This window comes from Pristiophorus japonicus, chromosome 1 (assembly GCF_044704955.1).
Source record: "Pristiophorus japonicus isolate sPriJap1 chromosome 1, sPriJap1.hap1, whole genome shotgun sequence".
NCBI classification, from domain to species: domain Eukaryota; kingdom Metazoa; phylum Chordata; class Chondrichthyes; family Pristiophoridae; genus Pristiophorus; species Pristiophorus japonicus.
Genome location: NC_091977.1, coordinates 151,641,429 through 151,660,724, shown reverse-complemented (window position 1 = coordinate 151,660,724; position 19,296 = coordinate 151,641,429). Strand labels below are relative to the sequence as shown.

At 45.5% G+C, this 19,296-nt stretch overlaps 1 protein-coding gene across 1 annotated transcript in view; it reads left to right on the top strand.

Moving 5' to 3' along the window:
- LOC139234129 (calcium/calmodulin-dependent protein kinase type IV-like) overlaps positions 1-19,296 on the top strand; it is a 406,822-nt gene that overhangs the window by 167,704 nt on the left and 219,822 nt on the right. The window contains exon 3 of the mRNA XM_070865140.1: positions 9,975-10,037. Coding sequence (XP_070721241.1) covers positions 9,975-10,037 — 63 coding nt within the window. The remainder of the gene's footprint in view (positions 1-9,974; positions 10,038-19,296) is intronic.

Genomic DNA, 19,296 nt, shown 5'->3' with positions numbered 1-19,296 from the left:
AACATCCTTGGTCTCTGCTCCCATTCATCCACCAGTGGAAACAATCTATCACTATTTACCCACAGTAAAGGGCTTAATTTTCCCCAATGCCATTTTTTGGCATATTGCCAGAGTTACGCCCGTTTTTTTTGGTCCCGACTACTCCAAAAGAATAAATAGCAAGTTTCCCCATTCTACTTTTTGAAATTGGTGCCGTGCAGCCTCTCCTATAGCTTTGAGGGGTGGAGCCTAATGTCTGCACTGAATAAAACGGTGCCCCCCCTATCTTCTGCACATGCGCGAAAAAAAGGATGTTTTTGACGTGATTGCTATGGGCGCACATGCCCAGTACAGCATTCGGCCATTGTTAAAGAGCCAGTTGTGTGTGAGAATTTTAATTCTCTTTGGAAAAATCGGAGCTGCAATACAAGATGCAACGTGGCTCATGGACCAAGAATTTCTTACAGGATGAAGTGGAAGTATTGGTTACTGCAATTGAGGCCAGAAGGCTCGAGCTGGACACCAGCAGAGGTAACATAAAAGTTTCACCAAAAGAAATAAAGAAACCCTGGAACCAACTTGTAGAAGATTACGGTGACCACCCCGAGGTCTGGAGGCCAGTGCAAAAAGAAATGGCAGGACCTTGGTCAAGTAGTTAGTGTAAGTAATATTTTAATTTATTCAATGGAATTGCAATTGTAACTGTGACCATCTGTATATGTCCCACCCAGCAGAAAGACACCTCTCTAAAAAGTTATATTTTCATCTTTGCAGCCGAAAGTGGCGCACATCAAAAGGACTCAGCAAATCTGCACCCACTGACACACTTGGAAAACAGGCTTGCTGTTTTGATGGGTCTTACCTGGAGAAAAGCAACCACCACTGCACACGCTGGGCCCACACTCAAGGGAGAGGGGAAGTCCTGCAACTTCCACAATCTGGCTTTGCTAAATGTTAAGTAATGCGCAGGCTAGCCATGCTTCGGTTCATGGGGATGTCTCTGTCAGCTATGCTTTGGTTGATGCAATGTGCTATCATTCATCGTGGTCCTTCAAATAAGCCTGCTGCTTGCGCTGTGTGAGCCTACTCATGCCACCCTGCCCCCTCCTCTGCTGCTAACCATTTGTCTGTTCTGTTATATTTTGCAGAACTTGAGACCAACCCTGATGATGCTGAAGAAGATTCAGACGCGGCCGAACCTGAAGAGGAGAACATCTTCCAATCCCACCTTCCAGATCAAGAGCATGGGGGTGAGGAGGAGGGGGAGGTGATGGATAAAGTCCCCACTGTTATACTCACTTTGGAGGAGGTGCAGGTGACGCCCATTGAGGTGCCAGCCTCTTTCCTGAGTGGTACGAGTGTTGCTGGGACATTCCATGGTTTCCCACCGTCCGAGGCTGCGGGATGCAGCAAGCCACACACAGAGTGAGAAGGGGAAGGAGAACTTGACAGCGCTCTCCTGAGGTGCAGGATCTAACAGATGTGGTTCAGATAATGGCAATGTGTACGGAGAGCATTGACCTTACGCGATCACTCCTGGACACCATCAGTGGAGTGGGTGATGAGATATCGGGACTATCGGAGGAAGTAACAACACTCTCACAAGAAATGGGAACACTGTCCGGGAACATGAGGGAGGGAATGTCTCAGGCAGCAGATACAATGTCGGTGCACATGAGGGAGGGAATGTTGCAGGTAATTGACACACTGTTGCTCAACATGAGGGAGGGCATGTCACAGATAGCTGAGACACTGTCGGCGAACACGAGGGAGGGAATGTTGCAGGTAGTTGACACACTGTCAGGGCACATAAGGGAGGGAATGTCGGAGTTAGCTGCTGCAATAAGGGAGCACACCCAGACCCCGCGTCCATTGACGGAATCAACTGCCACTCCCACTCCAATCCCCAGACTAGCCTCTGAAGAAGCCCAAGCCGGGCCTTCCACATTACCGCCTGCACCCCACCCCAGCCCCCATCAAGAAGTGTGCATTACCCGAAATGTTCGAAAGAATAAGCTTGGTACCAACCCAAGAAATGCTGCGCCACCGCCAGTGGGCAGGGGTGGGGTCAACAAGACCAAGTGCAGCGGGCGGTCTTAGAATAAGGTGGAGGAGAGATGGGTGCAGCCTTTCTTTGCTGCTGCTGTTGTTATTATTATTGTTGTTACCGTTGTAACTGTTCTCAAATTAAAAATGTTTTGTAAGTTATGTCAATTTACAAGTTTAATAGTTTGTAAGTGATCTTAGAGTTTGTAAGTGATAAAGTTTGTAAGTGACTTTAACTGAAAACTTTAAAGTTTGATACAAGAATATTTTTATTAAAGTTAAGTTAAGAACAAACAAATGTTTGTTAAACTTTTGAATAAAATGTATTTTAAATTATAATTGAATCTTTTCCATTATTTCTTCCATTATTAACACAACTTTTTGAAGTAAAGAAGAATCATTTCCATTATTTGTTTCATTAACACAACACAACATTACGGAACAGGTCCAAACAGTAAACATGGTCGATTTGGAATAGTTGCCACTGAGCCTTCAGGCAGCAAAGTGTTCACAGATGAGCTGCTGGTGCAAGGCTCGAGCAATCGTTAAAGGGGCACGACGACCTCCCTCCTCCGCCATCGTGCTCCTGGTTCAGGTAGTTGCATGGCTTCCTCCTCCTCCTCCTCCTCCTCCTCCTCCTCCTCCTCCTCATCTTCATCTTCCTCCTCATCATCAGCAACTCTCACTTCAGGTAGATCTTCTATTACCAGCTGCTGCTGCCTCATGATGGCTAAGTTATGCAGCAGGCAGCACACAACAGTGAACTAACCAACAATATCAGGGGAGTATTGCAAGTAGCCTCCGGAAAGGTCCAGGCATTGGAAACGCTGTTTCAAGATGCCAATAGTCCTCTCTATTATGCAGTGCGTCACAATGTGCGACATGTTGTATTCCCAGTCAGCGTCCGTTCGGGTTACGCAGAGGGGCGTCATGAGCCAGGTGGCGAGGCCGTACCCTTTGTCTCCCAGTAGCCAGCTCTGCCCTTGTGGCTGCTGCTGAAACATGGCAGATATAGAGCTCTCGCGTAGGATGAACGCATCATGGGTACACCCAGAGTATCTTGCATCAACTGACATGATACGATGCATGTCGTCACACACGAATTGCACATTAACGGAGTGGAAGCCTTTTCTGTTCCTGTATATCTCGGAATCCTCCAAAGATGCTCGCAAGGCGATGTGGGTACAATCAATGCAACCCTGTACTTTTGGGAAGCCAGCAATCCTGGAGAAGCCCACAGCCCTTTCACGCATTGCCTGGGCGATCATGGGGAACTTTATGTAGTCATTCCTCTGGGCATATAGTGCAGCAGTCATCTGCTAAATGCAGATATGTGTTGCATGTTGAGAAATGGAGCACACATCCACAGTTGTGGCCTGGAATGATCCAGATGCATAGAATGAAAATGCAGCTGTAACCTTCACTTCAACTGACAAAGCAGTCCTCCTGACGCTTCTAGGTTGCAGGTCTGCTTTTACTAACTCAGATCTTGGTTGAAACTTCTTTGCGGAAACGCAGCCTTCTGACACAGTCTGCATCACTCTGGTGCAGGTATGAATGCCTGTCTCGATATACCCGACATGGGTAAGGCCTCCTGCCCATCATCCTACGTGCTCTGAGGTTCTTCATGCGATGACATGGAAACAATTGTCTCCTCCGCAGCACCATCATGCAGAAGGCTTGCACGAGGTATGGCATTGTCAGTATTGCCCCCATGATTAAATTGTACCTTTGCAAGAATAGGCTTGCTTAGATCGGGAAACCCCTCCATCCGCCCCCCCCCCACCCCCCACCCCGGGCTTCATTTGATGCATAGTGGCATAATGTAAGGGTTTCATCCTTTCAGTTCGACTTCCACATCCCCACACCCCCCCAACTCCCCGGCCTTCATTTGATGCATAGTGGCATAATGTAAAGTTTTCATCCTTTCATTTCGGTTTCCACACCCCCCCGGGCTTCTTTTCAAGCCGAGCCCTGTGTCCGGGCGAGGGACCGATTCTGCCGGTTCTTCACTCAGAGAATTGTTAACCTGTGAAATTCCCTACCGCAGAGAGTTGTTGATGCCAGTTCATTGGCTATATTCAAGAGGGAGTTAGATATGGCCCTTACGGCTAAAGGGAGCAAGGGTTATGGAGAGAAAGCGGGAAAGGGGTACTGAGGTGAATGATCAGCCATGATCTTATTGAATGGTGGTGCAGGCTCAAAGGGCCGAATGGCCTACTCCTGCACCTATTTTCTATGTTTCTATGTTAAGATCCATGAAAAGGCCTTGGACAACGTGGACCATTTTCCATACCTCGGGAGTTTACTGTCAACAAGGGCAGATGTCGATGACGAAGTCCAACACCACCTTCAGTGTGCCAGTGCAGCCTTCGGTTGCCTGAGGAAGAGGGTGTTTGAAGACCAGGACCTCAAACCCGGCACCAAGCTCATGGTCTACAGAGCAGTAGTGATGCCCACCCTCCTGTACGCTTCAGAGACATGGACTATGTAGAGCAGGAACCTCCAAGCACTGGAGAAGTACCACCAACGCTGCATCTGCAAGATCCTGCAAATCCATTAGCAGGATAGGCGCACAATCGTCAGTGTTCTTACTCAGGTCAACAACCGCAGCATCGAAGCATTGACTACCCTCGATCAGCTCCGACGGACAACCATATCGTCTGCATGCCCGATACTAGACTCCCAAAACAAGTGCTCTACTCAGAGCTCCGACACGGCAAGAGAGCCCCAGGTGGGCAGAGGAAACGCTTCAAGGACACCCTCAAAGTCTCCTTAAAAAAGTGCAACATCCCCACCGACATCTGGGAATCCCTGGCCATAGACTGCACAAAATGGAGGAGAAGCATCCAGGAAGGTGCCGAACACCTCGAGCCTCTTCGTCGGGAGCATGCGGAAGCCAAGCGCAAACAGCGGAAGGAGCGCACGACAACCCAAGCACCCACCCACCTGTCCCTCCAACCACCGTCTGCCCCTGTGACAGAGACTGTAGGTCCCGCATTGGATTGATCAGTCACCTGAGAACTCATATTAGTGTGGAAACAAGTCATCCTTGACTCCGAAGGACTGCCTAAGAAGAAGAGGTCTCAAATGAGCTGGATATTTAAAGAGTAGAATACTTTACTGTCTAGGTACATAATGGGTTTGATCAAAGGAGCACATATAACCATGTAGGTGCAATCTGTGATTCCTTGCTCCTTGGGGAATCCTGTCACTGAAATTGCAATGCTTCATTATGGTGCTAACAGTTAACCATGGGGAAATAGGTATAATGTTTTGCTCCAGCAAACAATACCCCTGTGACTAGCCTTAAGCATCAATGCACAGTTAATTGGCTTATATTAGTGATGACCCCAGCAGCAGCCTGGAATGATCCTGTACCATGGGCTGTAGGTTTGGTAATAGCATGTGGAATAACTCATTGATGACCCTGCGAAGTGTAGCCTCTACAAGTACTGGTACCGGGACAACTCGAGTGCCACAGTCTATATATTTTGGTGTGGAAATACTTGTGGGTGGGTGCTTCGTCACCAGTCTGGAATGCCTCTGTTTTTCCGCTTCCTCTTCTTCCAGGAAACAAAGATACAGCGGAATTCCCAATGGGAAAATCCATTGTGCCCTCTGTGCAGTGGAAAGGTGGAGGTAAACAGCAGCCCTATAAAAAGAACCACAAAGATAGGTGTGAAAATTTTTGCAAGAACAAATATAATGTAAATTGAGTCAGAAATAAGGTTGATGGAAATCCTATCAATGTAGCTGCAGTGCTTTTTAAATTTACATTTCTCTCTCGTTCTTAGCAATCCTGGATGCTTGTTTTATATGGTCGAAAACATAACTGGATGCAATTGAGGTGAAAATTATGGAAATTGGGACATGTGACATCACCACATAATGATCCTCTTCCATTCTTATGGGTGGGTGTTTACCCCCGCAGGTAGAAACTACAATAGTAAATGGGGCAGGCGCAAAAGTGGTCAAAGTTGTGGGAGAACAGAAATCCCACCCAGTTTCCATTGCCCAAAGGGCCAACATTTTTAGCTGGATTGTATTCATTATAGTTAGTTAAATTGACTGTTCCGGACATTGTAAAGGAAAGTTGATAAAAGCTTTTGACAAATTTGAGCCTAAATTGATTGTTAAGTTATTAGTAAGAAATGGAATCCTCAATAGATTTACAGTCCTGATTTGTTTGATACAACAGCAGTAATTGAGAGAGGAACATCGACAAGTAGAAATTAAATTAAGAAGGGTGCAAAATGCTTGTATTATTTAACATCCCTATAGATTCTCTGTTGTGTACCTTGGAGAAGGAGGGTTTGGGTTTTTGAGTAAACCATTTGGAACTGAAGATCAAATTTACTGTCCTTGCTTTTGCTGATGATACTACTTTCATGAGTGATTCACATTCAGGAATAGCCCACAACTTAAGAATATTGCAATCCTTGGCAATAATTCAAGATCAAGAAGACTGTGGTGTTTCATTTGATACAAGATTCTTCTGTCTAACTCCAAGGCAAGTTGGTCATAAATAAAGGAGAAGTAGCTACAAGGAATCAAGGGGACATAATAAAATTAGAGCTAGGTCATTTGAGCTAGCGAAATCAGGAGCACGTTTTCACATAAAGTTAGTAGAAATCTGAAACTCTCTCGCCGAAAAGGAAGAGGATGCTAGGACAATCGAAGCTTTCAAGACTGCGATAGATAGATTTATGTTAGACAAGGGTATCAAGAGATTTGGAGCTTCGGTAGCTAAATAGAGTTGAGGTGCAAATCAGTCATGATCTAATTGAATGGCAGAGCAGGCTCGAGGGGCTGAATGGCTTAATCTGTTCCACATGTTTTTAGATTTGTCCCCTCTCATTACCAACCCTTCAACCATCATCTTTATTTACTCTATCTAAATCCTTCATGATTTTAAACACTTCTATCAAATCTGCTCTTAGCCTTCTCTGCTCCAAGGAGAACAACCCTAGCTTCACTAATCTATCCATGAAACTAGAATCCCTTATCCCTGGAACGATTCTAGTAAATCTCTTCTATATCCTCGCCAAAGCCTTCACGTCTTTCCTAAAGTGTTGACATGAAGGAAATAAAATGAGGCAAAAAGTGGTTAGGATTTGGAATGCACTACCTGATAGAGTGGTGGATACAGATTCAATAGTACTTTGGTTCGGTATTCACTAAGGAGGACACAAACAACCTTCCGGATATAAAAGGGGTCAGAGGGTCTAGTAAGAAGGAGGAACTGAGGGAAATTGATGGGATTGAAGGCCGATAAATCCCCAGGGCCTGATGGTCTGCATCCCAGAGTACTTAAGGAGGTGGCCTTGGAAATAGCGGATGCATTGACAGTCATTTTCCAACATTCCATAGATTCTGGATCAGTTCCTATGGAGTGGAGGGTAGCCAATGTAACCCCACTTTTTAAAAAAGGAGGGAGAGAGAAAGCAGTGAATTATAGACCGGTCAGCCTGACATCGGTAGTGGGTAAAATGATGGAATCAATTATTAAGGATGTCATAGCAGCGCATTTGGAAAGAGGTGACATGATAGGTCCAAGTCAGCATGGATTTGTGAAAGGGAAATCATGCTTGACAAATCTTCTGGAATTTTTTGAGGATGTTTCCATTAGAGTGGACAAGGGAGAACCAGTTGATGTGGTGTATTTGGACTTCCAGAAGGCTTTCGACAAGGTCCCACACAAGAGATTAATGTGCAAAGTTAAAGCACATGGGATTGGGGGTAGTGTGCTGACGTGGATTTAAAACTGGTTGGCAGACAGGAAGCAAAGAGTAGGAGTAAATGGGTACTTTTCAGAATGGCAGGCAGTGACTAGTGGGGTACTGCAAGGTTCTGTGCTGGGGCCCCAGCTGTTTACATTGTACATTAATGATTTAGACGAGGGGATTAAATGTAGTATCTTCAAATTTGCGGATGACACTAAGTTGGGTGGCAGTGTGAGCTGCAAGGAGGATGCTATGAGGCTGCAGAGTGACTTGGATAGGTTAGGTGAGTGGGCAAATGCATGGCAGATGAAGTATAATGTGGATAAATGTGAGGTTATCCACTTTGGTGGTAAAAACAGAGAGACAGACTATTATCTGAATGGTGACAGATTAGGAAAAGGGGAGGTGCAACGAGACCTGGGTGTCATGGTACATCAGTCATTGAAAGTTGGCATGCAGGTACAGCAGGCGGTTAAGAAAGCAAATGGCATGTTGGCCTTCATAGCGAGGGGATTTGAGTACAGGGGCAGGGAGGTGTTACTACAGTTGTACAGGGCCTTGGTGAGGCCACACCTGGAGTATTGTGTACAGTTTTGGTCTCCTAACTTGAGGAAGGACATTCTTGCTATTGAGGGAGTGCAGCGAAGGTTCACCAGATTGATTCCTGGGATGGCGGGACTGACATATCAAGAAAGACTGGATCAACTTGGCTTGTATTCACTGGAGTTCAGAAGAATGAGAGGGGATCTCATAGAAACGTTTAAAATTCTGACGGGGTTAGACAGGTTCGATGCAGGAAGAATGTTCCCAATGTTGAGGAAGTCCAGAACCAGGGGTCACAGTCTAAGGATAAGGGGTAAGCCATTTAGGACCGAGATGAGGAGAAACTTCTTCACCCAGAGAGTGGTGAACCTGTGGAATTCTCTACCACAGAAAGTTGTTGAGGCCAATTCACTAAATATATTCAAAAAGGAGTTAGTTGTAGTCCTTACTACTAGGGGGATCAAGGGGTATAGCGAGAAAGCAGGAATGGGGTACTGAAGCTGCATGTTCAGCCATGAACTCGTTGAATGGCTATGCAGGCCGAAGGGCCGAATGGCCTACTCCTGCATCTATTTTCTATGTTTCTATGTTTCAAAAGGGAATTGGATAAATACTTGAAAGAGAAAAAATAGCAGGGATATGGGGAAAGAACGGGGGAATGGGAATACTGGATTGCTTTTCAAAGAGCCGGCACAGACACGATGGGCTGAATGGCCTCATTCTGTGCTGTACTATTCTATGATTCAACAATTCTATTTGTTATTCAAAGAAATTTGGGGGCTGGATGCATGAATGGGATTGACAGAAGACCAATGGAATGAGAAATTGGAGGCAAAAATGGCTAACTTTATTTTCCATTTTACACATCAGGAATAATATTCTGTTAGTATTTATTTGACATAAATATATAGTTTTCTATTTTTCTTACATGCATAGATAGATGACAGGGAAAAAGACAAGAGGTGAAACAGGGACACGGTAAAAGCTCCCAATATGAATTTGTGCAACTAACCTCAGCGAAAAAGTTAGGAAATGCAAGCTTTGTTTTTAAAAAAGTGAATACAGACCCAGGATAAGTGATTAATAAATAATATTTCCAGAGATAAAGAAAAGTAATTTATTGATAGAGTAGACAGCATCCTATTATTGGAACTGAAGCAGAACTATCCTCCATGGGTAAATTTGGCTCTCAGAATTAAAAAAGAATTCCTGGCATGAGTAACATACACTGACAGCCAGACAGAGGCAGACAAGGAACATCTTGGCTGATGTGGTGCTGATGCTCCAAAAATATTCATAGAACCATCATCACAGAAGGAGGCCATTTGGCCCATCATGCCTGTGCTAGCTCTTTGAAAGATTAGTCACACTCCCCTGCTCTATCCCTGCAGCCCAGCAAATATTTCCTTTTCAAGTATATATCCAGAATGGTTAGAGTATAAGCAGAGATGAGCATTAGTATATCAATTGGGGAACCTGATATTTTGTTAATCATATCTCACAAAAATGATCTGATTTGACTCAATGTTTCTACCAGCCTGCACTTAAGAAGATGCAGATAAGAACAGGTGTGCAAGAATTTTGGGGCACGACCTAGGATAACAAACAACCTTCAAACTTTTTATTTAATTTACATTTATACTGTAGCGAAATCTATTTATATTTTTTATTGTTTCACAGATAGATAAAAAAATAGTTCGAACTGAAATAGGAGTTCTACTTCGACTCTCCCACCCCAATATTGTAAGTATGAATTGCTATATTCATCACAATACCTAACTTGCCCATTTACTAATATATTATCAAAGATATAAGATCCGAGTAATTTCTCCCCCTTCCTTTTTGTGTAAGGTATCTAATGATTTATAACTTACAGGCTCAGTTATAAATATGCTACATTTTGAATTGTTTTATCAATGTTGACTGCTCACTATCTAATAAAGCACAAATATATTTAACTATTTTTGTGCCATTATGATACAAACCTGTACTTGCATATTAACATTAGCACTCAGGTGCCATTACACCATCTCAAGTAGATGAACAGGGGAGGAACAGTTTTCCACTTTATCGGTATGTTTGAAGCTATTTAAAAAAAAATGTATTCATAGGATGTGGGTATCTTTATTGCCCATCCCTAATTGCCCTTGAGAAGGTGGTGGTGAACTGCCTTCTTGAACCGCTGTAGTCCGTGTGGTGAAGGGACTCCCATTGTGCTATTAGGGAGGGAGTTCCAGGATATTGACCCAGCAATGATGAAGGAATGGTGATATATATCCAAGTCAGGATGATGTGTGACTTGGAGAGGAACTTGGAGGTGATGGTGTTCACATCCGCCTGCTGCCCTTATCCTTCTAAGTGGTAGAGATTGCGGGTTTGGGAGTTGCTGCTGAAGAAGCCTTGGCTAATTGCTGTAGGGCATCTTGTAGATGATATACACTGCAGCCAGTGATAGAGAGTTAGGGGCTGAAATTGTCCCTTTCCTTAAGGCCTGTTAGTGTCGTAAATCGGCGGCCACGCTGCAAAGTTGAATGGACATTAAGTTTTCGTGGAATGGCCGCCATTTTGAAAATTGCCCTTCTGCGGTATCCCGCAGTGACCCACTCCTCCCCACTTCAACCCTGATGACGCACTTAGGACGGCTACTGCTGATCCATCCTACGTGCGTCATCAGAGTGCGCACCACCGATGTTCCCACCTCGAAAGCAAAATTCCGTGGAGAAAATGTTGCTGCCGCCACTCGCTATCACCAGCAGCTTTTTGTACAACGCCTCCCTTTGTGCTGCGCCCCTGGCACAGGGCCCAGATGGTAAAAATTTCACCACACACGCAGACGTTACCCGGGTGGAAACTTTCCCGCCCCGCCTCCATTTTCACCCCAAAAACGGCAAAACTGAAAATCCAGCCCCTTGTTTACTCAATCTCTCCTCATAGGGCAATCCCCTCGTCCCAGGAACTAGTCTAGTGAACCTTTGTTGCACTCCCTCTAACGCAAATATGTCTTTGTTTGGTAAGGAGACCAGAACTGTACACAGTACTTCTGGTGCGGCCTCACCAATGCCCTGTATAGTTGTAGTAAGACTTCTTTATTCTTATACTGTAATCCCTTTGTAACAAAAGCTAACATACCATTTGTTTTCTTAACTGCTTGCTGTACCTGCATGTTAACTTTCTGTGATTCATGTACAAGGACACCCAGGTCCCTCTGAATGCAAACATTTCCCAGTATTGCCCACCCCTAATTACCCTGATGTTGGTAAGCTGCCTTCTTGAACCGCTGCAGTCCATGTGGTGAAGGTACTCCCACCGTGCTGTTAGGGAGGGAGTTCCAGGATTTTGACCCAGCGACGATGCAGGAATGGCGATATAATTCCAAGTCAGGATGATGTGTGACTTGGAGGGGAACTTGGAGGTGATGGTGTTCCCAGGCGCCTGCCGCCCTTGTCCTTCTAAATGATAGAGGTCACGGGTTTGGGAAGTGGTGCCGAAGAAACCTTGGCAGAACCCATACTGGGCCTCGGTAACCAGGTCATTGGTGAGCAAATGCCGCTTGATAGCACTGTCGATGATACCTTCCATCACTTTGCTGATGATTGAGAGTAGACTGATGGGGCGATAATTGGTTGGATTGGATATGTCCTGCTTTTTGTGGATAGGACATATCTAGGCAGTTTTCCACATTGTCGGCTGGATGCCAATGTTGTTGCTGTACTGGAACAGCTTAACCAGAGGTGCGGCTAGTTCTGGAGCACAAGTCTTGAGCACGACAGCCGGGATGTTGTTGGGGCCCATTGCTTTTGTGTTCCAGTGTGCTCAGCCGTTTCTTGATATCACGTGGAGTGAATCGAATTGGCTGAAGACTGGCTTCTGTGATGGTGGGGATGTCAGGAGGAGGCCGATATGGATCATCCACTTGGCAATTCGGGCTGAAGCTGGTTGCAAATGCTTCAGCCTTGACTTTTGCACTCACGTGCTGAGCTCCGCCGTCATTGAGGATGGGAATATTCATGGAGCCTCCTCCTCCCATTAGTTGTTTAATGGTCCACCACCAGTTATGACTGGATGTGGCAGGACTGCACAGCTTTGATCTGATCAGTTGATTGTGGGATCACTTAGCCCTGTCTATAGCATGCTGCTTCTGCTTTTTAGCATGCAAGTTATTCTGTATTGCAGCTTCTCCAGGTTGACAGCTTATATTTAGATACACCTGGTGCTGCTCCTGTCATGCTCTTCTATACTCCTCATTGAACCCAGTTAAGCAAAGCCTTGATTTTAAAATTCTCATCCTTGTAGGAAAAACAAAAAAGCAGAATATTTTTTGAATGGTGGGAGACTGGGAATATTTGCATTCAGAGGAACCTGGGTGTCCTTGTACATGAATCACAGAAAGTTAACATGCAGGTACAGCAAGCAAGTAAGAAAGCAAATGGCATGTTAGCTTTTAATACAAAGGGATTAGAGTATAAGAGTAAAGGGGCCCAAAATTCAGTACCGCTGGAAACCTGGTGCACCCCCCACCTTTTTGAGGCCATTAGCGCCAAAATGTTTTTGTGGCCACCCCATATTCAGCTCCAAAAGTAAACAAATGGGTTCCAGCGCTAATGAACCCTTCCAAAGTGGATTTTTCAGCGGTGTGACTGTCTTAATTTGAGTGTTATCACCACAGAGAAATTCAGCATGCAGGTAAGGGTTTCTAATGAGCCAGCTGTTCTCGCCTTTTTAAAGGCCAGGGTTTGCAGCTAGGCCCTGAGGGGGAGGAAGAAGTTTGGAAGGAGTTTGGAAGGATGGCTGGTGTAAGAGATGCAAGGAGAGCCAACAGGTTCACTAATATGGAGCTGGAGACACTGATTGATGGTGTGGTGGACAGAAGAAGAATACTGTTTCCTGACATGGGGAGACCTGGCAGACTGCCAATATATAATGCAGGGAGGGAGATTACAGGAGTGGTGTCAGGCACCTCCATATATAAGTGAGTACACACCCTCTCAGGAGGGTGCTGGCCAGTCTGCACCCGGCCCTTCCAGGGTGGTGATGGGTCGACACCTCCTAGCTCTGGGGCAATAGGGATCCTCCTTCTCCTCCTCCTGTGCCTCCTCCTCCTCGGGACAGACTTCACTTGAACCTAGCTGGGACCAATGTCCTGGCGAATCGAATAACTAGGGCTGTAGATAGGCCTTTAAACTAAATAGTGGGGGGGGGGAGGGATCCGGTGAGCGGAAATTTAAAAAGTCAAAGAGAAAGGAGAATGCAAAAGTGAAGGTAGTGATATTCAGGGGTATTTGCCATTTTGTAAGGATAGGCAGAAAGGAAAAGGAGGTGGGGTAGCTCTGTTAATAAAGGATGAGATCAGTGCAGTAGTAAGAAATTATATTGGCTCAGAAGATCAAGATATCGAATCAGTTTGGGTAAAGATAAGAAGTAATAAAGGAAAGAAGACACTGGTGGGAGTGGTCTACAGACTCCAAACAGTAGCCACTCTGTGGCACAGTATAAATCAAGAAATAATGGAGGCTTGTAAGAAAGGTACAGCAATAATTATGGGCAATTTTAATCTTCATATTGATTGGACAAATCAAATTAACAATCGTAACCTTGAGGAAGAGTTCATAGAGTGTATGCGGGATGGTTTCTTGGAACAATACATTGTGGAATGAACCAGGGAGAAAACTATTTTAGATTTGGTAATGTGTAACGATTAATTAATGATCTTGTAGTGAAGAATCCTCTTGGGAAGAGTAATCATAACATGATAGAATTTCATATTCAGTTTGAGGATGAGAAAGCTAGGTCTAAAACTAGTATCCTGAACTTAAATAAAGGTATATACAAAGGCATGAAGGCAGAGTTGGTTAAAATGGACTGGGAAAATATATTACTGGGTAAGACTGTAGAAACGCAGTGGCAAACATTTAAGGAGATATTTCATAACTCTTAGCAAAGATTTATTCCAGTGAGAAATAAAGATGCTAAGAGAAGGATGAACCATCCATGGCTAACTAAGGAAGTAAGGGATGGTATCAAATTGAAAACAAAGGCATTCAATGTTGCGAGAACAGTGGAAGACCAGAGGATTGGGAAATTTTTAGAAACCAGCAAAGGACGACTAAAAGAATAATAAAGACAGAGAAGATAGCATATGAGAGTAAACTAGCAAGAAATATAAAAACAGACAGTAAGAGCTTCTATAGGTATATAAAAAGGAAGTGTGTAGCTAAAGTAAACGTTGGTCCCTTAGCGGATGAGACTGGAGAATTAATAATGGGAAACAAGGAAATGGCAGAGATTTTGAACAAATATTTTGTATCGGTCTTCAAGGTAGAGAACACTAAAAACATCCCAATAATTGATAATCAAAGAGACATTGGGGGTGGGGGGGAACTTAAAACAATCACTATCACTAGAGATAAAGTACTAGGCAAACTAATGGGATTAAAGGTGAACAAGTTCCCTGGACCTGATGGCATTCATTCGAGGGTCTTAAAATAGGTGGCTGCAGGGATAGTGGATGCATTGGTTGTAATCTACCAAAATTCTCTGAATTCTGGAGAGGTCCCAGCGGACTGGAAACCCGCAAATGCAACACCTTTATTTAAAAAAGGAGGGAGACAGAAAGCAGGAAACTATAGACCAGTTAGCCTAACATCTGTCATTGGGGAAAATGCTGAAGTCCATCATTAAGGAAGTAGTAGCAGGACATTTAGAAAATCATAATGCAGTCAAGCAGAGTCAGCATGGTTTTATGAAAGGGAAATTATGTTTGACAAATCTGCTGGAGTTCTTTGAGGATGTAACGAGCACAGTGGATAAAGGAGAACCAGTTGATGTCATATATTTGGATTTCCAGAAAGCATTCGATAAGCTGCCACACAGAAGGTTACTGCACAAGGTAAGAGCCCACGGGGTTGGGGTTAATATATTAGCGTGGATAGAGGATTGGCTAACTAACAGAAAACAGATTGTCGTGATAAATGGGTCATTTTCCGGTTGGCAATCTGTAATTAGGGGAGTGCCACAGCAATCAGTGCTGGGGCCTCAACTATTTACAATTTATATTAATGACTTGGATGAAGGGACTGAGTGTAACGTAGACAAATTGGCTGATGATACAAAGATAGGTGGGAAAGCAAGTTGTGAGGATGACGCAAAGAATCTACAAAGGGATATAGATAGACTCAGTGAGTGGGCAAAAATTTGACAGATGGACTATAATGTGGGAAAATGTAAGGTTTTGCACTTTGGTAGTAAAAATAAAAAAGCAAATTATAATTTAAATGGGGAGCGATTACAAAAAAATACTGTAGTACAGAGGGATCTGGGGGCTCTTGTGCAAGAAACGCAAAAAGTTAATATGCAGGTACAGCAAGTAATCAGAAAAGCAAATGGAATACTGGCCTTTATTGCAAAGGGGATGGAGTATGAAAGTAGGGAAGTCCTGCTCCAACTGTATAGGGCATTGGTAAGACCACACCTGGAGTACTGCGTACAGTTTTGGTTTCCTTATTTAAGGAAGGATATACTTGCATTGGAGGCAGTTCAGAGAGGGTTCACGAGGTTAATTCCTGAGATGAAGGGGTTGCTATATGAAGAAAGGTTGAGCAGGTTGGGCCTATACACATTGGAGTTTAGAAGAATGGGAAATGATTTTATTGAAAGATATAAGATTCCGCGGGGGCTTGACAGGGTAGATGCAGAGAGGATGTTTCCCCTCATGGGGGAATTTAGAACTAGGGGACATTGTTTCAGAATAAAAGGTCGCCCATTTAAAACAAAAATGAGGAAGAATTTCTTCTCTCAGAGGGTCATGAATCTTTGGGATTCTCCACCCCAAAGAGCTGGTGAGGCTGGGTCATTGAATATATTTAAGGTGGGGATAAATAGATTTTTGAATGATAAGGGAGTCAAGGGTTATGGGGAGCAGGCGGGGAAGTGGAGTTGAAGCCAGGATCAGATCAGCCATGATCTTATTGAATAGCGGGGCAGACTGGAGGGGCCAAATGGCCTACTCCCGCTACTATTTCTTATGTTCTTATGTCCTCGTCCTCCTCGTGCTCCTCAGCTGGTACTGCTGGCTCGATCTCCAGCGGCTGTCCCCTCATGATGGCCAGGTTGTGCAGCCACAACGATTATGGAGACCCATTGAGGAGACTGCAAGGTGCTATCAGAGCGGTCCAGGCACCGGAACCTCTGCTTAAAGTTGCCTATGCACTGCTCGATGATGCACCTGGTGGCACAATGAGTGTCATTGTATGCATGCTCTGGCGCTGTCCTGGGGTTCCACAGTGGAGTGAGCAAAATGGGTTCCAGCGCTAATGAACCCTTCCAAAGTGGATTTTTCAGCGGTGTGGCTGTCTTAATTTGAGCGTTATCACCACTGAGAAATTCAGCATGCAGATAAGGAGCCACCAAGGCCAAGGTTTGCAGCAAGGCCCAGAGGGGGAGGAAGGAGTTTGGAAGGAGTTTGGAAGGATGGCTGGTGTAAGAGGTGCATGGAGAGCCAACAGGTTCACTGATATGAAGCTGGAGACATTGATGGACGGTGTGGAGAACCGAAGAAGAATTCTGTTTCCTGACGTGGGGAGACCTGGCAGACCGCCAGTACATAATGCATGGAGGAAGATTGCAGGGGAGGTGTCAGGCATCGCCACATATGTGAGGACACACCCTCTCAGGAGGATGCTTGCCAGTCTGCACCCGGCCCTTCGAGGGTGGTGATGGGGATCCTCCTCCTATGCCTCCTCCTCCTCTTCCTCAGGTGGTACTGCTGGCTCGACCTCCAGCGGCTGTCCCCTCCTGATGGCCAGGTTGTGCAGCATGCAGCAGATCATGAGGATTATGGAGACTTGTTGAGGAGAGTACTGCAAGGTGCCACCAGAGTGGTCCAGGCACCGGAACCTCTGCTTAAGGATACCTCTGCACTGCTCGATGATGCACCTGGTGGCACAATGAGTGTCATTGTATGCATGCTCTGGCGCTGTCCTGGGGTTCCGCAGTGGAGTGAGCAGCCAAGTGGACAGGGGATATCCCTTGTCCCCAAGCAGCCAACCGCAATCCTGATTCGGCTGATCAAGACAGTGGGCACACTGGTCTGGCGGAGAATGAACGAATCATGGCTGTTGCCTCCCTTGCCTGCTGCCTCGCTGCACGGTGCTGACGGCGATGCCTTCTCCTGAGTGCCGCCCTGCTTCTGAGCAGGTGTACCAGGTGTCGCCCTTCCAACACTCCTCCCATCCTCAGGGTGAACCCTGCCAAGCAGGTCTCTGCAGCCCATAAGCCTCCACTGAAGAGTCAGACCTGAAAGTTGTACAAAAGTATGCGCAAACCTCAGAGTAGCACTCAGCAGGTTTAATGGAGCCAAAACAATTAATAAAACTGGATGAAAAACTAAATACTGCGATGATAGAATCTGACATTAAAACATTAATAATTAATAAAACTATATGAAAAGCTAAATACTGAAGATGATGGAATCTGACATAAAAACACTAATAATTAATAAAATTATATGAAAAGCTAAATACTGCGGATGATGGAATCTGACATAAAAAAAACTAAAATTAATAAAACTATTTCCCTACCAAAGTGCCCTGATTGCGGCTAACCTCCAACGGTGCCGCGTTCTAGCACCGACTCGAATATCTCGCGGGGGCACTGCCTGAAGAAGTCCTACCTTTTTGTTGCTGAAAATCCCTGCCCTGGCCCCTTTTCAGCGGCCTGCACACTGCTGAGCTCAACGCTGGAAACCTATCTTTATAGCGGCTTCTCCCTGCCATTTCCGGCAGAAGTGCACACCGCTCAAATCCGCCCCGAGCTGAATATGGCTCGGGAAGGGAAAATCACCCGACCGCGGCGGCCGATCGATTTTTTCGATCGGCCGCCCAAACCCCAATGTCATCACCATGAGCAGTGCCCCGCTACCGTCCCAGAAATTGAATTCGGTCGCACCCTCTATCTTCCCACCTGGCTCTGACAACGACAACTTCTGCTGCTGAGTTTCATTCGGGAGTTGGCTGGAGTCGCATTATTTAAAGGCGCTATTTTTGGGAAAAGCTTTAGTCGGCCATTAATGGTTGCTGCTTATTTCTGCATAGACAGACTGGCTTTTTGGCAGATTTCAGTGATTTTCAGTTGAAGGACTGTTCTGCCTGTTAAACGTTCATGACTTTCATTGAGGGCAGATTTGAAAATCCAGCATTTATATCCTTTCATGGGGGCTGTGTTGGCACTCGATCTCCTGCTCCAACGTCACCGTCAGAGGCAAATTAGGCAGAGAGAAAAGCAGCAAAATGTGGCCAGTGGAAGGAGGCCCAACACGGCTGTCAACAGGAGACCTCCCAGGGTATTCCGGCAGCAGTTCTCCTATGTCAATTTCACTGAGGAACAGTGTGTGCGAAGGCTACACTTCAGCAAGAATGTGGTCTCAGAGCTCTGCCATCTCTTGCAACCAGACCTCGAGTCTCAGACTAGGGTGAGGGCGGCTCTCTCAGTGGCAGTCAAGGTCACCATCGTGCTCAATTTCTATGCCAGCGGATCCTGTCAGTGTGCAACAGGAGACATCTCCAACATCTCCCAGTTTGCCGACCATTGCTGCAACTGCGAGGTGATCGATGTTCTGTACATAAGGAGATGGGAATGCATTTCCTTCCCCATGACCAGAGAAAAGCAGCTGGAGCATGCATGTGGCTTTGCCAGGATAACAGGCTTCCCCATGGTGCAGGGCGCCATTGACTGCACCCACATCGCTTTGTGGGCACTGCATCAGAATCCTGAGGTATTCCGTAACTGCAAAGGCTACCACTCACTGAATGTGCAATTGGTGTGCGACCACACATGCCGAATCCTCACCATTAATGCTCGCTATCCTGGCAGCAGCCACGATGCCTTCATCCTGTGCCAGATTGGTGTGGCAGCTCAAGTTTGTGGTTGGCTTCTCGGAGACAAGGGCTAGCCACTCTACACCTGGCTCATGACACCCCTCCACAACCCCAACACTCCTGCCCAGCAC